General features: G+C 28.6%; 3 protein-coding genes, 1 long non-coding RNA gene and 1 pseudogene across 8 annotated transcripts in view; 4 read left to right on the top strand and 1 right to left on the bottom strand.

Moving 5' to 3' along the window:
* Nucleotides 1–17598, bottom strand: part of LOC115241755 — a 170292-nt gene that overhangs the window by 84274 nt on the left and 68420 nt on the right. The gene's annotated exons all lie outside the window — the stretch shown is intronic.
* Nucleotides 1–17598, top strand: part of LOC115241730 (mannosyl-oligosaccharide 1,2-alpha-mannosidase IA) — a 481287-nt gene that overhangs the window by 406604 nt on the left and 57085 nt on the right. The gene's annotated exons all lie outside the window — the stretch shown is intronic.
* LOC115241740 lies at nt 6089–7658 on the top strand. The gene is made up of 3 exons (XM_029817668.1): nt 6089–7070; nt 7183–7426; nt 7499–7658. Exons 1-3 carry the CDS (start codon nt 6986–6988, stop codon nt 7629–7631), a joined length of 462 nt encoding a protein of 153 aa, XP_029673528.1. The 5' UTR covers nt 6089–6985; the 3' UTR covers nt 7632–7658.
* LOC115241748 lies at nt 7958–13518 on the top strand (annotated as a pseudogene).
* Nucleotides 15671–17598, top strand: part of LOC115241733 — an 8418-nt gene continuing 6490 nt past the window's right edge. Inside the window, exons 1-2 of the mRNA XM_029817659.1 lie at nt 15671–16015; nt 16224–16343. Coding sequence (XP_029673519.1) covers nt 15872–16015; nt 16224–16343 — 264 coding nt within the window. The 5' untranslated portion in view covers nt 15671–15871. The remainder of the gene's footprint in view (nt 16016–16223; nt 16344–17598) is intronic.

Raw genomic sequence — 17598 nt, 5'->3', positions numbered from 1 at the left:
ATATATTATCACATATATATAGAAATTTAAATTATTTATGTCGGTATTTAAAATACATTATTCCATTCCCTATTTAATCTCTCTTTAATCACTCTTTGTTCAAAACATTAACTGTCTGTATAATAAATAGTGGTATATTTATGTGGAATTGTGATTCTTTATGTGAAATTATGATTTCTTATGTGAAATAAACGTATAATACATCATAAGAAATATTTTCCAAAAATCTGTTTTTTCTGCTTTCCTTGTTAATAAAATAAAATAAAAATTTAAATTTAAAATAAAATTTAAAAATAAAAGAACATAAACATTAAAATCTATTCCTAAACAGTTTTTTTTGTATTATATGGTTATTCTTACTTTTTTTTAAACACTTTCCAGCAACGATGTTTGTAAAAATAGCAACCACCTGCAGGTTTACAGAAAAAAAAATTATTTATATTTATATATATATATATACATATATATTCTTTGTTTGTGATTTTTATGCACAAGTTATTCCTGGAATTATTAATGAAACTAAAGATTTTCCAACCGCGCGCAACTGTAGTGATACTATAAATTTAAAAACTAAAGGATGCGTTTTGAAAATGCAGAACATTTGATAGTTGAAACAATACTGACCCATATTGAAGTTAGAAAGCTTAGTAACAGTCGCATCTGCGCTTGCGTTGACACGAAGAAAAGCATGATAAAATATGCAACGTTTCTACGAAAAAATTATTTCGATAATTCTTTCATAAAATGATGTTAATTATAATAATGTATCCAATTTATAATTATATCGCAACATTACAGGAAGCGAATATAATTGTATGCCCTGTCACTCATCTTCTGAGAAAATAGTTCTTTACTTTCTATACTGAAATAAATTTTAGAGGTATTAGAAAAAAAATTGATTACGCTATAGAGGGAAAAGGATAAGTCGATATCTTTCATAGATTTCATATGTTGTCCAGTGTTCGAAGAGAAATGATATTATTGGAGGATCAATACTACGATATTAACCGGAGACTTTTGTCAATTGCGGGGTTGTAGCCTTATCAAAAATGGAGATTCAGAATTATTCCAATTATGTTTTTTCTTAGCGTGTTAATTTCTTTCCTTATTGTTCAGGTTTATCTTGTGAAGGATATTTTTTAAACTATTTATGTATAATTAAACGTGGAAATTAAACTTCTATAATTAAATTACCGTTTGCAATTAGCAACATTCGTCACATCAGATTTCAACATAGATATTACTTTAAAAGTGCTCTCGAATGCATTACCTTGTTTGATATACATCTTGAAATAAAGTTTTTTTCTGCTAAACAATAGAGAAGTAAGTAGACAATATCCGAAAAATCAGGCAGAACAGGCGTATATATAGTGTTCAATATACCGTAGTCGATATTATTATTCGATATTATTTCGATGTTGTCATACATATATTCATAGATTATTCGAAAATATAGATAAAAGAATGCTAGCGGGTTCGTCACGAATAGACGACATTAAAAGCTCCGGATGAAATCGACATACTAAGAAAATATGCCGATATCACCAAGTTATTCACGATAACCATAGCGGATAAGGAAATCAATCATTGTACCAATTACTTCGATTTTAATCATTTTATTTCTACCCCTACAGATTTATTTTTAAAATGTGAAACAGTCACCATGAGTTATAAATTCGAAATAATTCATTTTAATAACAGCAAATTTGGATATTCTGATATAACAAAAGTTTTGCTATATCAAAATTTGATTTTAAGTCAGTATAAATTAAAGTAATTATATTTTCTAGATTATTTTGGCTATTATGGCTATTTTGGCAAATCTTGAGTCGATTTTTCTTTTATATCAATTTTATCTTTGAAATAAAAAAGAATAGTAATGCGTTTATACTGAATTAATTGTCTTAAACTATTTATTACTTTATAAATTATTAATTCTTCAAATTAAATGACATGTAAATTTTTTAAATATAACAAACAAAATCTGAAGACACGGTAAATCTTGTACCATATTCTTTTTTATATTTTATAGTGATATTAAGTCTTTCTCTGATCATCTTCAGTATGTTTCAATTTCTACTAAATATTCTCGATGTCGTTAAACCACTTAACGAATCTCGGAAATATTATGTCTTATACGCAGCCGAATATTTTATCGGTCAGCAACGATACTTTTCTCTTATTGTAATACATGGTCTGTTTGCCGCTTACGTCGGAGGCGTTGGAGTAACCGCTACTGGTTGTATGCTTGTAGGATACGCATTGCATGTCTGCGCCATGTTAATAAAGATAGCAAGATAAGGATTGCGAACAAAAGTTATAAAATGGTTCAATTATTAAATGCCAACGATTTCGTCCATTGTAATAATATAAAATAAATTAATAGTAATTATTTAATATAATATAACATAAAAGAATATAAAATAACATATATATATAGAAAATCTATATATCATATCTATATATATATACACATATATATACACACAATTCTAATTAATACTAATTAGGAAAATTAGTAAGCCACACACGAGATGACTTAATAATCCGAAAACAATTGCGCACAAAATTATTATGTCTGTTGTCTCATTCATTCAATATTTTAATTATCCCTATTTGTAATTTTGCATTATAATAATGTAATAATGAACACAGAACTCTCTATTTGACTAAATAATTACCATTACATAACCATAAACTGCAATTTGGCTGAAAATTGCTATTATAATTTTCCATATAATATAAATAATTAACATGTTTTTTTCCAATAAATAAATTACATAGAAATTTGTATGCCTTTGCAGTTATCGTCTTGAACATATAACTGATAAAGTATCATCGGCGTTTAGTTCCAGCAGAGATCACATTGTTCGCGAAAGAATAATTGATGCCGTTGACATTCATCGAAGAGCGATCGAGTTAGTATTCCGAACACCAAAAAGATCGGAAAAGTCTACCAAACTAATATTATATAGTTATATAATTTTTCACATTTTATTTTTTGATAATAGATTCGCCGAATTTATGTTATCCAGATTTATGATTATTTACTTTATTTTAATTGGTGTAGGCATCTCTCATCATTAACCGTTAACTTGTTTCAAGTGAGTATACATATTTCGGCTATTCTATGCTTTAACATGCCATGATAAATATGTATCTTCAAAAATTTAATTATATAAACAATTTAATTTATATTCGAATTTTTTGTATATATTATCCATATGATGAAGAAAAAATTAATCTTTAATGTCGTTTGTTCTATTTTTAAATTTCTCAATAATTTCCAATTCTCAAAAAATATGAAAATTATACCGAATTAATCATATATATGTGTACATGAATCATGTAGGATAACAAAAATTAAAAAATTTTTCATAAAAAGAAATTTATATTACAGCTAATACATCTTACGATGTCGAATGATATGAACGGAGTATTAGCATGTATTTTAATAACGCGTATCGAGAAGCTAGTAAGAATACGGTTAGTGTGATATTTAAAATATGTTGTTGAAAATATATTGATAATGAAGGAGAAGAATATTTATTAGCTGATTATATATAAGAACATGTATAAATATATAATCTATTACAATCACATTTTTTTGCACGAAGCAAAATTAAAAAATGTATCAAGTATTACGTTAGCGTTTTACTGCGTCATTTTGTATTTTTCTTCTCATATTTCTTTCGATTCTAAAACTATGTTATCGTTTGCCCAATCACTTTAATGTCTTTTATTATTCGTGATGTGTCCTTTATGAGAAAATTTCTCGTATAATTAAAATCCAAATATGGTTGAATAAATATCTTTTGAAGCGAACATTTGTTATTGAGAGAAGGCAATATTAATGATTGCCTTTCAATAGCAGGAAAGAAGTTTCAAAGAGGACTCTTTCTTTCTCAAAAAATCGCTACATTTATTTAAATTTATTATTAACGCATCGATATATATATCTTTCTATGACAAATTTTACTTACGTAAATATGTGCGCTCCATATAAAATTACTTTGCACTATGAAATTATCTTTTAATAACCAAACTCTTCCGTAATACACATACACACACACATATATACACAAACACACATCATCATTATCAAAAGCACTCACTTAAGAGAACAGTTGTAGCGCGCTGCTCGACATCACGGATGACAATGAAAAGTCGTCGCAGCAAACCGTCTGAAAACACCTGCAAATAATATCCCTCCTTTTTTTCTCACCTCGCGCCTGCGCCGAGGTGAGAAAAAAAAGGAGGGATATTATTTCTCCCTTATCCTGGAAAAACTACATCTGGCGAACATAACATGCTATTTCGATAATTCAACTTCCTGTCGTTCCCTTCGACGCAAAAACACGAATGCGAACAATCGATTGACTTCCCCAACTCGGAGGGTACCATAAATGTCCTCTTGATTATATGCTAGAAAAATATTGTAGTAAAAAAACATGGGTCGAATACGAGAGAGTTAGATAGTTAAACCACTCTACTGGAAAATGTACCCCTCATACGAAACCCCATACGGTACTTTGATATATATACAGGGTGCGGCATTTATAGTGACGCGGGCATTTTTTCGGAAACTATATATATTTTTTTTTTGTCGATATATCTTCGAATTGCTGTGAGAGAAACAGACTTCGCCGATAATCGTTATTACAAGTCAAATCAAATGTTTCTTTCGATGCTCGATCTGTAGCCATATCGACGATTAAAGTTCGCGAAAATTGTGTTTTCCATTTTGCTGTAATGCTGTTTTTTATGCTTTTCAGGTGTTAATTCTTTTCTAAGTATTATATATATTAGTATTATATGAAATACATAGAGTCTTCTTACTATCTCCATTAATCCGTCATTCTTTTAGCTAAAATAAAATTCTATATATATTTAAACATTAATTTATTGCTAATTTATTCCTGATCTCAAATATATTGCTCCTACGATTTACAAAATTTTTATTAAAAATGAGAGTACTAATATGACGTTAATATTCTTATTTTCGACAAATACTTATAGCAAATTGTAAAAAAAGGAGAGATAGAGAGAAAAAGAAAAAAAGAATAGTTCAAAAATGGACTGAAATGCTCACTGTTAATATATATTTTTGACATCTTTTAATTATTAATAAAGTATTGCGCCATACTTACTGTGCTGGCTCTTAATTGCCTTTTTATTATTTTTTCTATCATTTTATTTAAACTTATCAATATCATAGCATTTTACTTTAAATTTATATGTTCAGAAGGACGTACGCGATTATATGTATATATCGAGATATATTGATTTTATATCCTTACTATTTTCACACACACAGTTGACATCATTTCTAACTCTCCAATTAACTGTGAATTTCCTTGTTATGGTCCTCTCGTACGCTGTACCATTTCTCATATATATCGTACAATACTATTCGTTTTATACTAAATCCAACGAAGTAAGTTGGCTCCTCTGTCTCCTGTCATTACTTCTTGCTTAACACATTCGGAGTTTATCTGAAATAATCCGACCGCAGGTGAAACAAATGTGGAAAATATTCGTGATAGTTGGAGTCTTTTGAAAAACGAGGCGAAGCGTGATATAATGCGGCAATATTCATCCTTTGATGAATTACATACGACACTGAAAGCACATATATGAATTCTTTGTTCGAGGATTTATTTAATCGTTAAATATAGTTCACTATTTCTTGCGCTCTTCTCTATACAAAGGCGTGCTTCTCGAGTCGATATCGTCATATTTAATGCATAAATTACCGAATTAATTTTTATAATATGCGTCGATTGCAAAATAAATATATAGCATTTAATTATTTTAAAAAGAATTCGATAATTAAATTATTTTTCCATTATCTTTGGTCATTAGCATATCTCAGCTCTAAGATGGCATTTCTTGAGCCTCTAATGGATAGCTTTTACAGTAATCGACACACTATGATAAAATGTAATAACATAACGTAAAGTTCGATCTTGTATGACGATATCTGACGTACACACGCGGCTTACTCATGCGCTTGCGTTAACTTAGAAAATGTTACTAGAATTTTTTTTTTTTTTTTATCTCTCTCCCCGGACGAGAGATATTATTAGATGTTGCGTGTATATACTTAAGATAATTCCAATCCATTTTCTGTCGCGCCTGAATGTCGGAGAGATAATAGTTAATCGATCGAGACTTTATTTGTCTTCCACACGTGCAAGTAATTCTGCAATTATTATTATTCACATCGAACATGCAATATCTAGCGCCTCAAAGAAGGGAGAAAAGGGTTCTCGTCGTCGAGAGCGCATATGCAATTCGGAATTCACGGAGAGATGATCGCGGAAAATCAGCACTACAATATTAATTGTATTCTTTTACGAATATGCGGTTTGTGGCCCTATGAAAATACGAAATTTCGGTATGTACGAGTAGTGTTCTTATACGGAATATTAATCTCCTTCGTGATTTATCAGGTATATGTGTCGATCCGATCAGATGGAAATGTTTCAGAGTTACAACCATTTCGCTACAATATTCTTGATATCTTTATACTATCGATTTTAGTTGATAATTCTGTTCGTCCACGAATACAATTTTAAATTAGTCCTGAAGATCAGTTCGGAGATGCTTCCTCTTGTTATTTGCATATTGCAATTCAATGCCTTTGTATTTAATTCAAGAAATGTGAGTGATTCTCCAGTTCAGGTTTATAAAAATCTTAAATATATAAAACATTCTTGCGACAGGTTTACTTCGTAAAAAAAATATTTTATATAAATAGAGTATATGTAATTTAACATACGTAAGCCCCGTTAACAAAATTTATAATCACAGTTTTTGCTTGTTTTTTAACATAATTATCTTAGTCTATGGTTGCATGAACGACGACAAAATATTTGCTTTTATTCAATTTAATCTATTTAATTACGTAATGTGTGCAAAAAAATTTTTAATTGTAAGTGATTTATAGGTGAAGCGACTATTAGATCAGATTTGGGAAGATATGAACGTACTGAAAGATTCTAAAGAAGTTGAAATAGCAAAAGAATATGGGAAGTTTACGAAACGACTTACAATCATTTTAATCCGTAAGAAGTTATTTATGATAGACTTCCTTGATGTAAATGAATGGCTCATTTTTACAATTACGTTACTTAAAGCAGTCTATAAATATTTTTTTGCAATTCAAACATTTTTTAGTGTACACAATTTTAAGCTTGTTTATTGTGATATTGGTGCAATATATTCCGATCGTCATTAATGATCCCGTTGCGGTCAATAAATCTTTCTTAAGACAAGATAATATTTCTGAGGTATATCTCGGTAAAAAAGGATATATTTACTTTTTCATAACCGACTTTGTGGGTGGATTCATCATGACATCCAGTATAACAACGATTATGGCATACTTGCGACACATTTGTACGATGCTCAAGATCACTTGGTAAGAATCTTGCTTGTTTATATCGGATATTTCATCAGAATATTTTCTGATTGTAACATGAAATGTTTATAGTTATCGTATCGAAAAATCATTGGATGAGAATATTTTACGTATGTCTATTTCTCAACAAGAGAAAATGATATACCAGAGGTTAATTAGTGCCGTCCACATTCACCAAAGATCTATGCAGTTGGTATTAGTTTAAAATAATATTAAAGAGAATGAATTTCCTTTCGAAACGTATATTTAAATTCAATGTACGAAGAAATATCTATTATATTTTTAAACATAATATGTTTAAAAATGTAAATTATCTTAATTATTATACATACATATATACACCACATGCACTCAAATATGTATTTGTTTGTATTTGTTGTCGGTGTGTACTTAAATTTTTTTAGATTTGCAATCTTATTTTATTTGCGACAAGTTTGAATCTTTCTTTTCTAAAAATTTTGTTTATTATTTATTATTTATTATAAATTATTATAATGAATCATATTTCGTTATTTATTACAATATTTAATTCACTTTGAAATAATAAATAATACAAGCGATATAAATACATATAATATAAAATTTAGATTTAGATTTATTCATTTTACCGTTATTTAAGCTATTGTTTTCCGCGTTTATTACGTCACATAACCGATCCGTAAATGATCCGATAATAGATATCGGATTTCTTTGCTGTTCTAAAGATTCGCTGAATATGTTTTACGTGCCTTTAAAAGATCCTATTTAGTGTTGATTGGACTAGGCGTGCTCTCGTTGGCCGTTAATTTATTAAATGTGAGTGATGTTTAGCTTAATTTATCAAACTGTATGTATTCTATTTCATTTTAATACTAATTCCAGACGCTACAAGCTATATTAATTTTGGATAGTATAAATGACCTTATGATAGCTATTTTCTATGTTATTCTACATTTCATTTTTTTTTTTCCTGGGGAATTATGGCGGACAGGCAGTTACGGACCATAGTGCGGATGTACTAATAGCATTGTAAGTATACAGAAATCATAGAATTTCGTGTGATTTATATAATTATTAATAATAGTAATATTGATTTATATAATTATTAATAACAAATTTAAAATAAAATAATATAATAATAAAGTAATGTCATACATTTAAATATGCAATAATGAATAGAGCTTCTACATAATTTTTAAGATACAATATACAATGGTACATGGCACCCTTACGGGTACAAAAATTGATTCTTTTCTTAATACTAAAAAATACAAAAAGTTATGGTCTTGTCATTGGAGGAATATACGTCGCTTCACTAGAAGGTTTTATTACAGTAAGAGAATTTTTTATAATCAACAGTCACGCGCAAGCATTTACCTAATTACGATAATACGATCATCACACATATATCGTGAACAAATTTTTGCTTCAGTAATTTTACAATTATTATCAATTTCTGCGTAGTGTCACGCGCGTTTTTGCTTCCTATAGAAATGTATTTAAACCAGTAAATAATACTATATATCTGTGTAATAAAAGATAAAAAATAATAATTTTAGCTTATGAGTATGTCAATATCTTACTTCATGGTAATCTACTCTACGCAATGATAAAGATCCAATACAACAGAAATGATTATAGAAAATTGCGCGAGGTGTGATTGGATCAATGCTGTTCATTAACACAAAATCATAAATAAATATATATCTTCGTGTAAAGAACATGACTGTTCAATATTCACGAGAGCGATGAGTTCTAGTATTTCAGAAAATATTGCGGAAAAACATATCGTAAAATAAAAATATCAAAAATTATAATGTTGCATATGATAGTCCGTTTGTTATAATAGAAATATAGAGTTATAATAGAAATATTTTATACAAAATATTATCATAAAAATATCGATTATTATCTTTTGTTGCATTTATTCATACATTCTTATACCTTTGTTTTCTAAAAGTACGTTATACAATTTTACAGGAAACCTTTTATATTATAAAATGAAAATAACCATATCCTTTGCGACGTCTTGAACAAACTATGATCGAGAAAATTGTTCGCGTTTAAAATTATATAGTACAATTACCTATAATTATATATCAGAGAGTTGGTTGTAATTTTCTATGGTGTTAATATTAGAAACGATTATTGCTTTTACAAATTATTACATCACTCACTTAGGTGACATATATTCGTCTTGTTGTTGGAAACGATGTAAGAGAGAAATAATTGAGGAATATAACTTTGTGAAAGAAAGAGAAATAATGATCTTCACGACGATTTCACAATCGAGTTTCAGCACTCGCAGAGAAGTATTCATCCTTCTAGAATATTATAAGTACTATGACTTAAACCAAATGCTTTTTGCTGGTTAGCGAATTACGGCCCTTTCAAAAGTTAAAGTTTAGATGCATATATATGTTTAGATTCATATATATGTTTCAACATATATATATATTCATATATATGTAGATTCATATATATGTTTTTCTTCGCCTTTATACTCGTCATTTATAATGCTTCGGAAATTGAAGTAAGCTTTCTACCCGCAATGTGACACAAAAATAGTTTTTAATATGAGGAAATTAAAATATGTAGATAAAAGATAAACTTCACGTTAATAATTTAAGAATCACGAATAGTCCACATTTCGTGTATTACAAAAATACAAAATTAATATTTCGATTTGCGACAGTTGCGAATTGATATTTTATCGCTATACAGCTCGCACAACCCTAGTCACAAAAGTGTTATCGATCGTTTCTTCCTATGTCATGTGCGTCCTGAACTACGGCATTTTCTTCTTTAACGGCGAAAAATTGAATCGCTCTTCTATCTGTATGTATGTGTGTGTGTGTATGTGCACATATATATAAAGATACGTATACTATATACCTCTTTTTTCTCTTCAGGTTCTGATATACATATATATATTTTCGATATAATTTCAGTTCTCTTTTGATCAAACTAATTAACAAACATGAAGCACGTAGATACCAAAGACACTACTATGATATGAAATACTAACTCGAATTATAATGAATTACCTAAATCTTCCACGAGAATTATAGTCTTTACACTAAGGTCGATGTTTGAGAAAAAGAAAAAAGAAGATATTTATTTCTAGAAAAAAGAATTATGCGACAATGTCGCTGGATTGCCAATTTTGATATTATCTTGATAGCTTATTTTATCATCAGAGTTTCCTTGTATATTGTTATTAATTTTATTTTTATTATAAAATATAACGCATATTTCCTACTTGCCGATAATGTAAGTATTTACTTACTTTTAATGTGTTCAAAAATTTCTGTCTTTCTATAAGCTTTTTAATAATATTTTGGTCATTTTAATTATTTTTTAACTTTCTGATTTAAATAATGCCATATATAATTTAATTATTCGGTATATTACAAATTTTATTAGATACAATTTTAATATAATTATAACGAAAAATTATTCGTATCAAGCGCATGGGCCCAAGGAACTTAGAGAATATTTACCTTGTTATTTACTAGAATAGAATATTTACTTTGTTTATTTGCAATCATAGATAAAATATATATTTGATAGAATTCGATACGATTGGAATTTGTTAAAGACTCAAGTGGAAATAATACGAGGATACGCAGATAACGCAAAATTATATACAATATGTTTTGCATGTAAGAATTAAAATCAAATGTCAGTCGCATCTCAACATTCAACTCCTTTCTCCGACATATGTTATTTTTATGTGTATCACATCAGCATTATATTTATTTCTTAAGAAAAATTAAAATTTTATACAAATTTCGTAAAATTTTTAACAATAGCTTAGGCCTCCATACAAATAATATCACATACTTTCTTCAGCACACTAGTATTTCTGTAATGAAATTAAAAGATATGTTGCTCTAACGATTCATAGTTTTTTTTTTCATTTCTTATGTGATTCTAGTACGTTACATTCATCATATTTAATAGCTGATCTGTACTTTTGTACTTTGTCAAATACGTGACATAATTCATGTATTGGTGAATAATATAATAATAATATTGCAGTGTTGGTTACTATCTCAATACTGACAATGATAATATTAAGCTATATACCATGCATACTTGATATAATCGTGCCAATGAATGACTCGCGACCGCTACGCTTACCAATTTTAGTGGAGTATTATTTCGTTAATGAAGAAGTATACTATCACACTATTTTAACACATATTATTGTCACCATGTACGCTGGTTGTATCACAGTAACGGCTATTGCAACATTACTCATAGCATATGTACTGCACAACTGTGCCATGTTTAAAATCGCCAGGTAAAAACGAGAATGGTTTTCTTAAATCTCACGAGTAACAAATTAATTTATTCTGATAACAGGATCGAAAAAAAATCATTGAAAAAAGATTAAAGAATGAATTGGACGGATCAACTACGTCAAAAGGTTATAAATCTAATACATTCTGAGATTCATGAATTTGACGTCAAATTCATAAAACTCGAAATGTATTAGATTTCTTAATTTTTGACATAGTTGATCCGTCCAGTTCCTCCTTAATAGTATCATCGTACTTTCGTAGTTATCGAATGGAACATATATGTGACGAAAATGTACAACAAATACCAAAGAATTTTAAACAATATGTATTTTATGAAAAATTAATTCATGCTGTATATATTCATCGCAGAGCTCTGGAGTTAGTATAATATAGTATTATATATTATTCCTTTGTGTGCATTTGAAGCCTTATTTTGCTCGGGTAATCTAAGACAAAATTATTCTCACGATATATTATAAAAATAAAATGTTATAAAATTTACTGTTGAAGTTTGGCCATTATTTTGACGAACAGTTTTGCGACATTGTATTTCATATTGTTAGTATTTGGAGTGTCTTCGACTATTCTCAGTGTTCTTAATGTAAGCGTAAATACGAAAAAAAATACATATATCATGTATAACAAAAAGTTAATTATTATTACGAATACAAATACAAAAAATTATAAACTCAAAAGATATAATTAATTAATAACGTTCCTTCAGATTGTCAACGCAGTATGCCTGGATGATATAAGAGAATTATTGATCTTTAGTGGCATTATATTTCTACATTTGTATTACATATTTCTGGGAAACTATGTCGGGCAGAATATTATAGATACCAGCTCTGATATTTATCAGTCAGTGTAAGTATTAAATACGGTTTATACAGTATAACTCTTAATACATTTCTAGATTCTTAATTTTAGCGACTTTAATGCTCGAAGAGAAGAATATGAATGATTATGAATGTATAATTTTTCATCCCATTAAATTAAAAATTAAAAATTTATATATATATATATATATATATATATTCATTGTTTAATAAAAGAAAATGAAGAAATTTATTTGATTAATTACTGACTTAATGACATATTAAACGTATTAATAGATATAAAACGCAGTGGTATGCAGCACTATTATGGGTACAAAAGTCAATATTGCTTGTAATGAAAAGAATCAGCAAAAAGAGTACTTTAACTGCTGGAGGTTTATTTGACGCATCATTAGAAGGTTTTGCTATGGTAAGATAAACATTGCGAAAAAATGTTGTTCCGATCAATGTGTTAAAAAAAAAAAAAAAAAAAACATTCATTACAGCTTATGAGTATGTCGATGTCATACGTTATGGTGATTCAATCTATGCGAGCGTAACGACAAAATTTATAGTCACATTTAAAAAATTTGATTCGCAGATTTAGAATGCATCGAGTGCACATTATAGTCTCATTTTTACATATATACTAATAAAATAAATTTGTGATCACGTACACGCTTATTTATTTTTCGAAATAATTCCTATCGCGTGTTATTTGCACGCACAGGAGATGAAGATATTTCTTTTATATTTCACTTTTTTTTCCATCACATTAACGATAATATTCAAAAACACACACGTCGATATAATATATTATACTAACTTAAAATTCGAATTAATAAATAAATACAATATTTACAAAATTAATAATAAATAAAAGTTTTTTTGAAAATGATGCAGCGACATATGTCAGCGATATCAAATAACAGCTTTTCGTACATAGCAATTTTATTTAATAATGGTACCTATTGTAAGGACAGCCCAAATCAAAAAAAGGGAAATCGAAATATATATACATATATAATTAAATGAAAGGGAGAAAAATTATATATAAAAGTTGTCACGCAAAGTCTTTAAACTCCGGAAGGATTTTTAAAAATATATGAACTTTATTAGAAATATTATAATAGTCTAAATTCGAAATATTGTCTACCATTATCTTTGTAGATTCGAATCTTTACAATAATAAAATAATTTTTATAACGTTATTTTTTTCTTTCTTTGTATTTATGTTTAAATGCGAACAATTTTTTCAAGCAATTTGTGAAAATAAAATCAATCAACTTGATATATACAATATAATTATAATTATTACAAAGTTTATAAAAGTGTTTCTTACTTCATAAAAACAAAACTTTTTTTTAATTTAAAATTTTTTAATGTTAAATAATTTACTGGTATTTTATCTTTCCAAAATTAAACTTTTGTGAAAACTGTTGATAACATATTATAATTTCACATGTGCAGTTCTCTATTGATAGTTGTAGGAATTTTGTTAACAAAGATAGTAAAATAATTAAATAATTTCATACATAGAATTTTTTATCCAGAATAGCTTTTTATACAAAAACTGTAATATTGTGTTATAATGATATACATAATTGTCTCTCTAAATTATGATAATACCAAAACATAAATATGTGTGTATTATTTCTACTATCATCAAAAGATTAATTTTTTTTTAATATCAATAATATTTTGAAAAAAGATTGATGTTATTTATAGAAAAGTATATTTTTTTAAATAAAAAACATAGAGAAATATTTTTATTTATACACTGCACGTACACACCATCTGCACATTTTTACCTTTACATTTTATCGTCCGGACCTTGTTTCCATATATCAAAGTGCAGTCAAATCGCCAAATATTCAAAGTATGTACTCTGGGTGCACGATTTCGTGCGGGCATTTCATTAGAAGTTAAAGAGACACAAGCTCACACATAGCACACAATTCACCAGCACATTCCACAGCACAATTCATCTACGACTTTACGAGCAGATAGAAATTCAACCGTCCACGGACATGCTGTTTGATATCGTTAACACAACGCAAATGCACAATGTTCCGCGACGATGAAGAACAACAAAGCTATTGAAACAGGAATTCAACAGCTGTAGCTGTATGGCGAAGCTCCTCGCATGACGGTTCACGCAGTATTGAGTGAAACTCCGCGAATGAGGTGCGTCTCTCACTATTACGCTTGCGCTGGACGCCGACGCCGACGCCGACGCCGACGCCGACGCCGACGCCGACGCCGACGCCGACGCCGACGCCGATATAGACACCGACGCCGACACAGACACAGACACAGACTATTCATTATATCATATAGCTGGCTCTCTCACACATACATGCAAAATATTTACCTACTTTTCGTATATAAATATTTTTTTCTTATCTCTACCATAATACGAGTACATATGTAACTTCAAAAAAATTTTGATTTATTTTTTTTCATCGTCAATTTTTACAATAATATATTTTAACAAGATATCAGAGAATATATTGAATCAGAATGTATTGTAATGTAATAAATATTTAATGTAATATTGTATTGTAATAAATTCTAATAGAAAAGTACGCGATGATATTAAATAGGAAAAACGAAGAAATAATAATACTTAATACAATAATTTAGCTTCTTAATACAAATTTATTAAATTTATATTTTAGAATTATTAAACAAATGTGTATGTGGTGTGTGTATGTGTGTATAGGGCTGAATATATTTATACCGAAGCATTTTACATATATTTGCAATTATATGTGGTGTAAAACACAATTTCTGTTTATTGTTTTTTGACTTAAAAAATGGCAAATGCGTACACGTTAAAGAAGGAGAAATATAAATTAAAATGTTACTCACTTAGATATTCCGCTCTTAAAATATTTCAGAATAAGCTCACATATAGCTACATATCAGCTGACTATTGTATATATATATAAAGCTGTTCATACTTGAACGCGAAACATGACTATTGACAATTTGATGAACAATAAAAAAGTTCATATGCCAATTCGCGGTATAAGAAAATTACTTTACTCTGACTGCGGCATTCTAAATTGCGCAGATTATTAAATTTCTTTTTATGTGTCATTTCCGGATGTCCAGATGCGAGATACAGAGATAGAATTTTAATCTATTCTTAAACACACAAATGATTTTGCAAATTGCAGTACTTACATTTATTTCGACAAGCGAGATGCAATATAGCGAGAAATACAATAGATTTAATAAATAGGGAAAATAGAGTGGGAAAGGATGAATACGTGTAAAGATATTGTTCTACGTTTTCCTCAGCACAAAAGTATTTTGACTGACGCGGAGAGATGAACTTCCTCGGGAATGAATATTATAAACTCAATCGACGTCTGTTACTGCTAGTTGGCTTGTGGCCGTATGATCATTCATCGTTTAAATATTGTCAAGCAATATTTTGTAACATTACTGTAGCATTCATGATGGTTGACCAAGTAAGAATATTACGCGAAACCCCGTAAAAAATCTGCTGGTATTGCACATCAAACATAATCTGTAATATGTTGTCATATAAATTCTATGGAAGAAATTATATTTTTCTTTAATCGATGCGAGATGCAAGAGCTGATTGTTTTAAAAGTTAAAAATTTATAGATATTTAATTAAATCGTGTGATTCGTGATTTGTGATTCGTGCTTTTAGATTGCGAAATTGATAACGTTAGAACGAAACATAAATATCATGCTGAAATTTTTCCTTCCTGTCGCACTTGGTTTCATTTACGTTATAAAGTATCAAACATTCTGTATAGTTGCTAAAAAGGTGAGCCGATAATGCGTTGTCGTATTTACATTACACTTTCTTCTCAATGTTTCAAAATGTCATATTTGAATAAATCGCGTTCTGTTCGTTTTTACAACATACAAGACAAGATATTTTATACTTAATGTTGATCGCTTAATTTTATATAATGTACGTTTTATTCTACTATTAAAATAATGCATTTTGAAAAATACATCTTTGCGATGGTTTATTATATACATATATATGAGACAAAAATATATTTAAATTATCTATCTTATATAAATAGAATTATATTCCTTAAATAGATTTAATGATAAATAAATATTTCTTGTTATCACTATCTAAAATTTATTTATTTTATTTAGATTTTTTGTTTGTGCGTAAAATTAAAAACTTTTATGATATAATATAAGTTTAAGGTAAATGTTCGGATTAATTTACACCTCACGGATCGTTTTCATTTTTACATATATTGTAGAGGGTACATTATAATACACGTTTCTAAATAATACACGTTTTAAATTTTGTGGCACTCTCTTCTGGTTCTAGAGTAATGCAATTTTGAAGTATAATAATTTTTGTATTTACTTATATCATTTTTTCGTTATATTTTACTTGTGTATTTATATTTTTAAATCAGAAATTTGGGTAAAGTTATATCTTCCGGAAGTGGAGCTCCCCCCGTAGGGGGGCGGAACCCACTGCGTCCACGCATATACTTTACAACGCGAAGAGGTCACCCCACAATCGTTGTGTGGATGAGAAAGTGTATGCGTGGATGCAGTAGGTTTCGCCTCCCCCCCTAAGGGTGGCTCCACTACCAAAAAACTAGACACATAGGTTTGGGTTGAACCTCGATTTGCGTGGAAAATTGTAAACCCATATGGAACATTGCTTCGCGTTGTAAAGTATATGTGTAAATGTAAACAAAAACGTTTCCTACGTCCTCTGCAAGAAATACAATGTACACAAATATCATTGTTCCTAATTTTATTTTATAATACTTCAAAGAAAGCATTAAAATTGTGAAATTTCAATTTATTATATCTTCTAAACGAATGCTTTCCCCCACTTTTTTTCTTGCGGAAAATTACTCAGAAGAACCTCCTCTACAACATATTTAAGTGGCGATAAAATCGGTGAGGTGTAACATTTTATGCAGTTTTACCATTACACCTTATATATAGTATAATTTTTCTTATTCTATGCTTATTATACTTATTTTCAAGTTTGGAAAATAACGCGTTACAAATAACGCTGTTATTGTTATAGC

Source organism: Formica exsecta, unplaced genomic scaffold (assembly GCF_003651465.1).
Source record: "Formica exsecta isolate Colony F162 unplaced genomic scaffold, ASM365146v1 scaffold51, whole genome shotgun sequence".
In the NCBI taxonomy this organism is placed as follows: domain Eukaryota; kingdom Metazoa; phylum Arthropoda; class Insecta; order Hymenoptera; family Formicidae; genus Formica; species Formica exsecta.
The sequence above is the reverse complement of the archived record's forward strand: the minus strand, read 5'-3'. Positions and strand labels throughout refer to the sequence as shown.

Excerpts from the sequence above, each read along its gene's own strand:
- LOC115241740 (XM_029817668.1), top strand. The coding sequence starts at position 6,986 with ATGAACGTACTGAAAGATTCTAAAGAAGTTGAAATAGCAAAAGAATAT. Across the intron at positions 7,071-7,182 it reads ACTTACAATCATTTTAATCC|TGTACACAATTTTAAGCTTG; the intron begins GTAAGAAGTTAT and ends AACATTTTTTAG. Across the intron at positions 7,427-7,498 it reads ACGATGCTCAAGATCACTTG|TTATCGTATCGAAAAATCAT; the intron begins GTAAGAATCTTG and ends AAATGTTTATAG.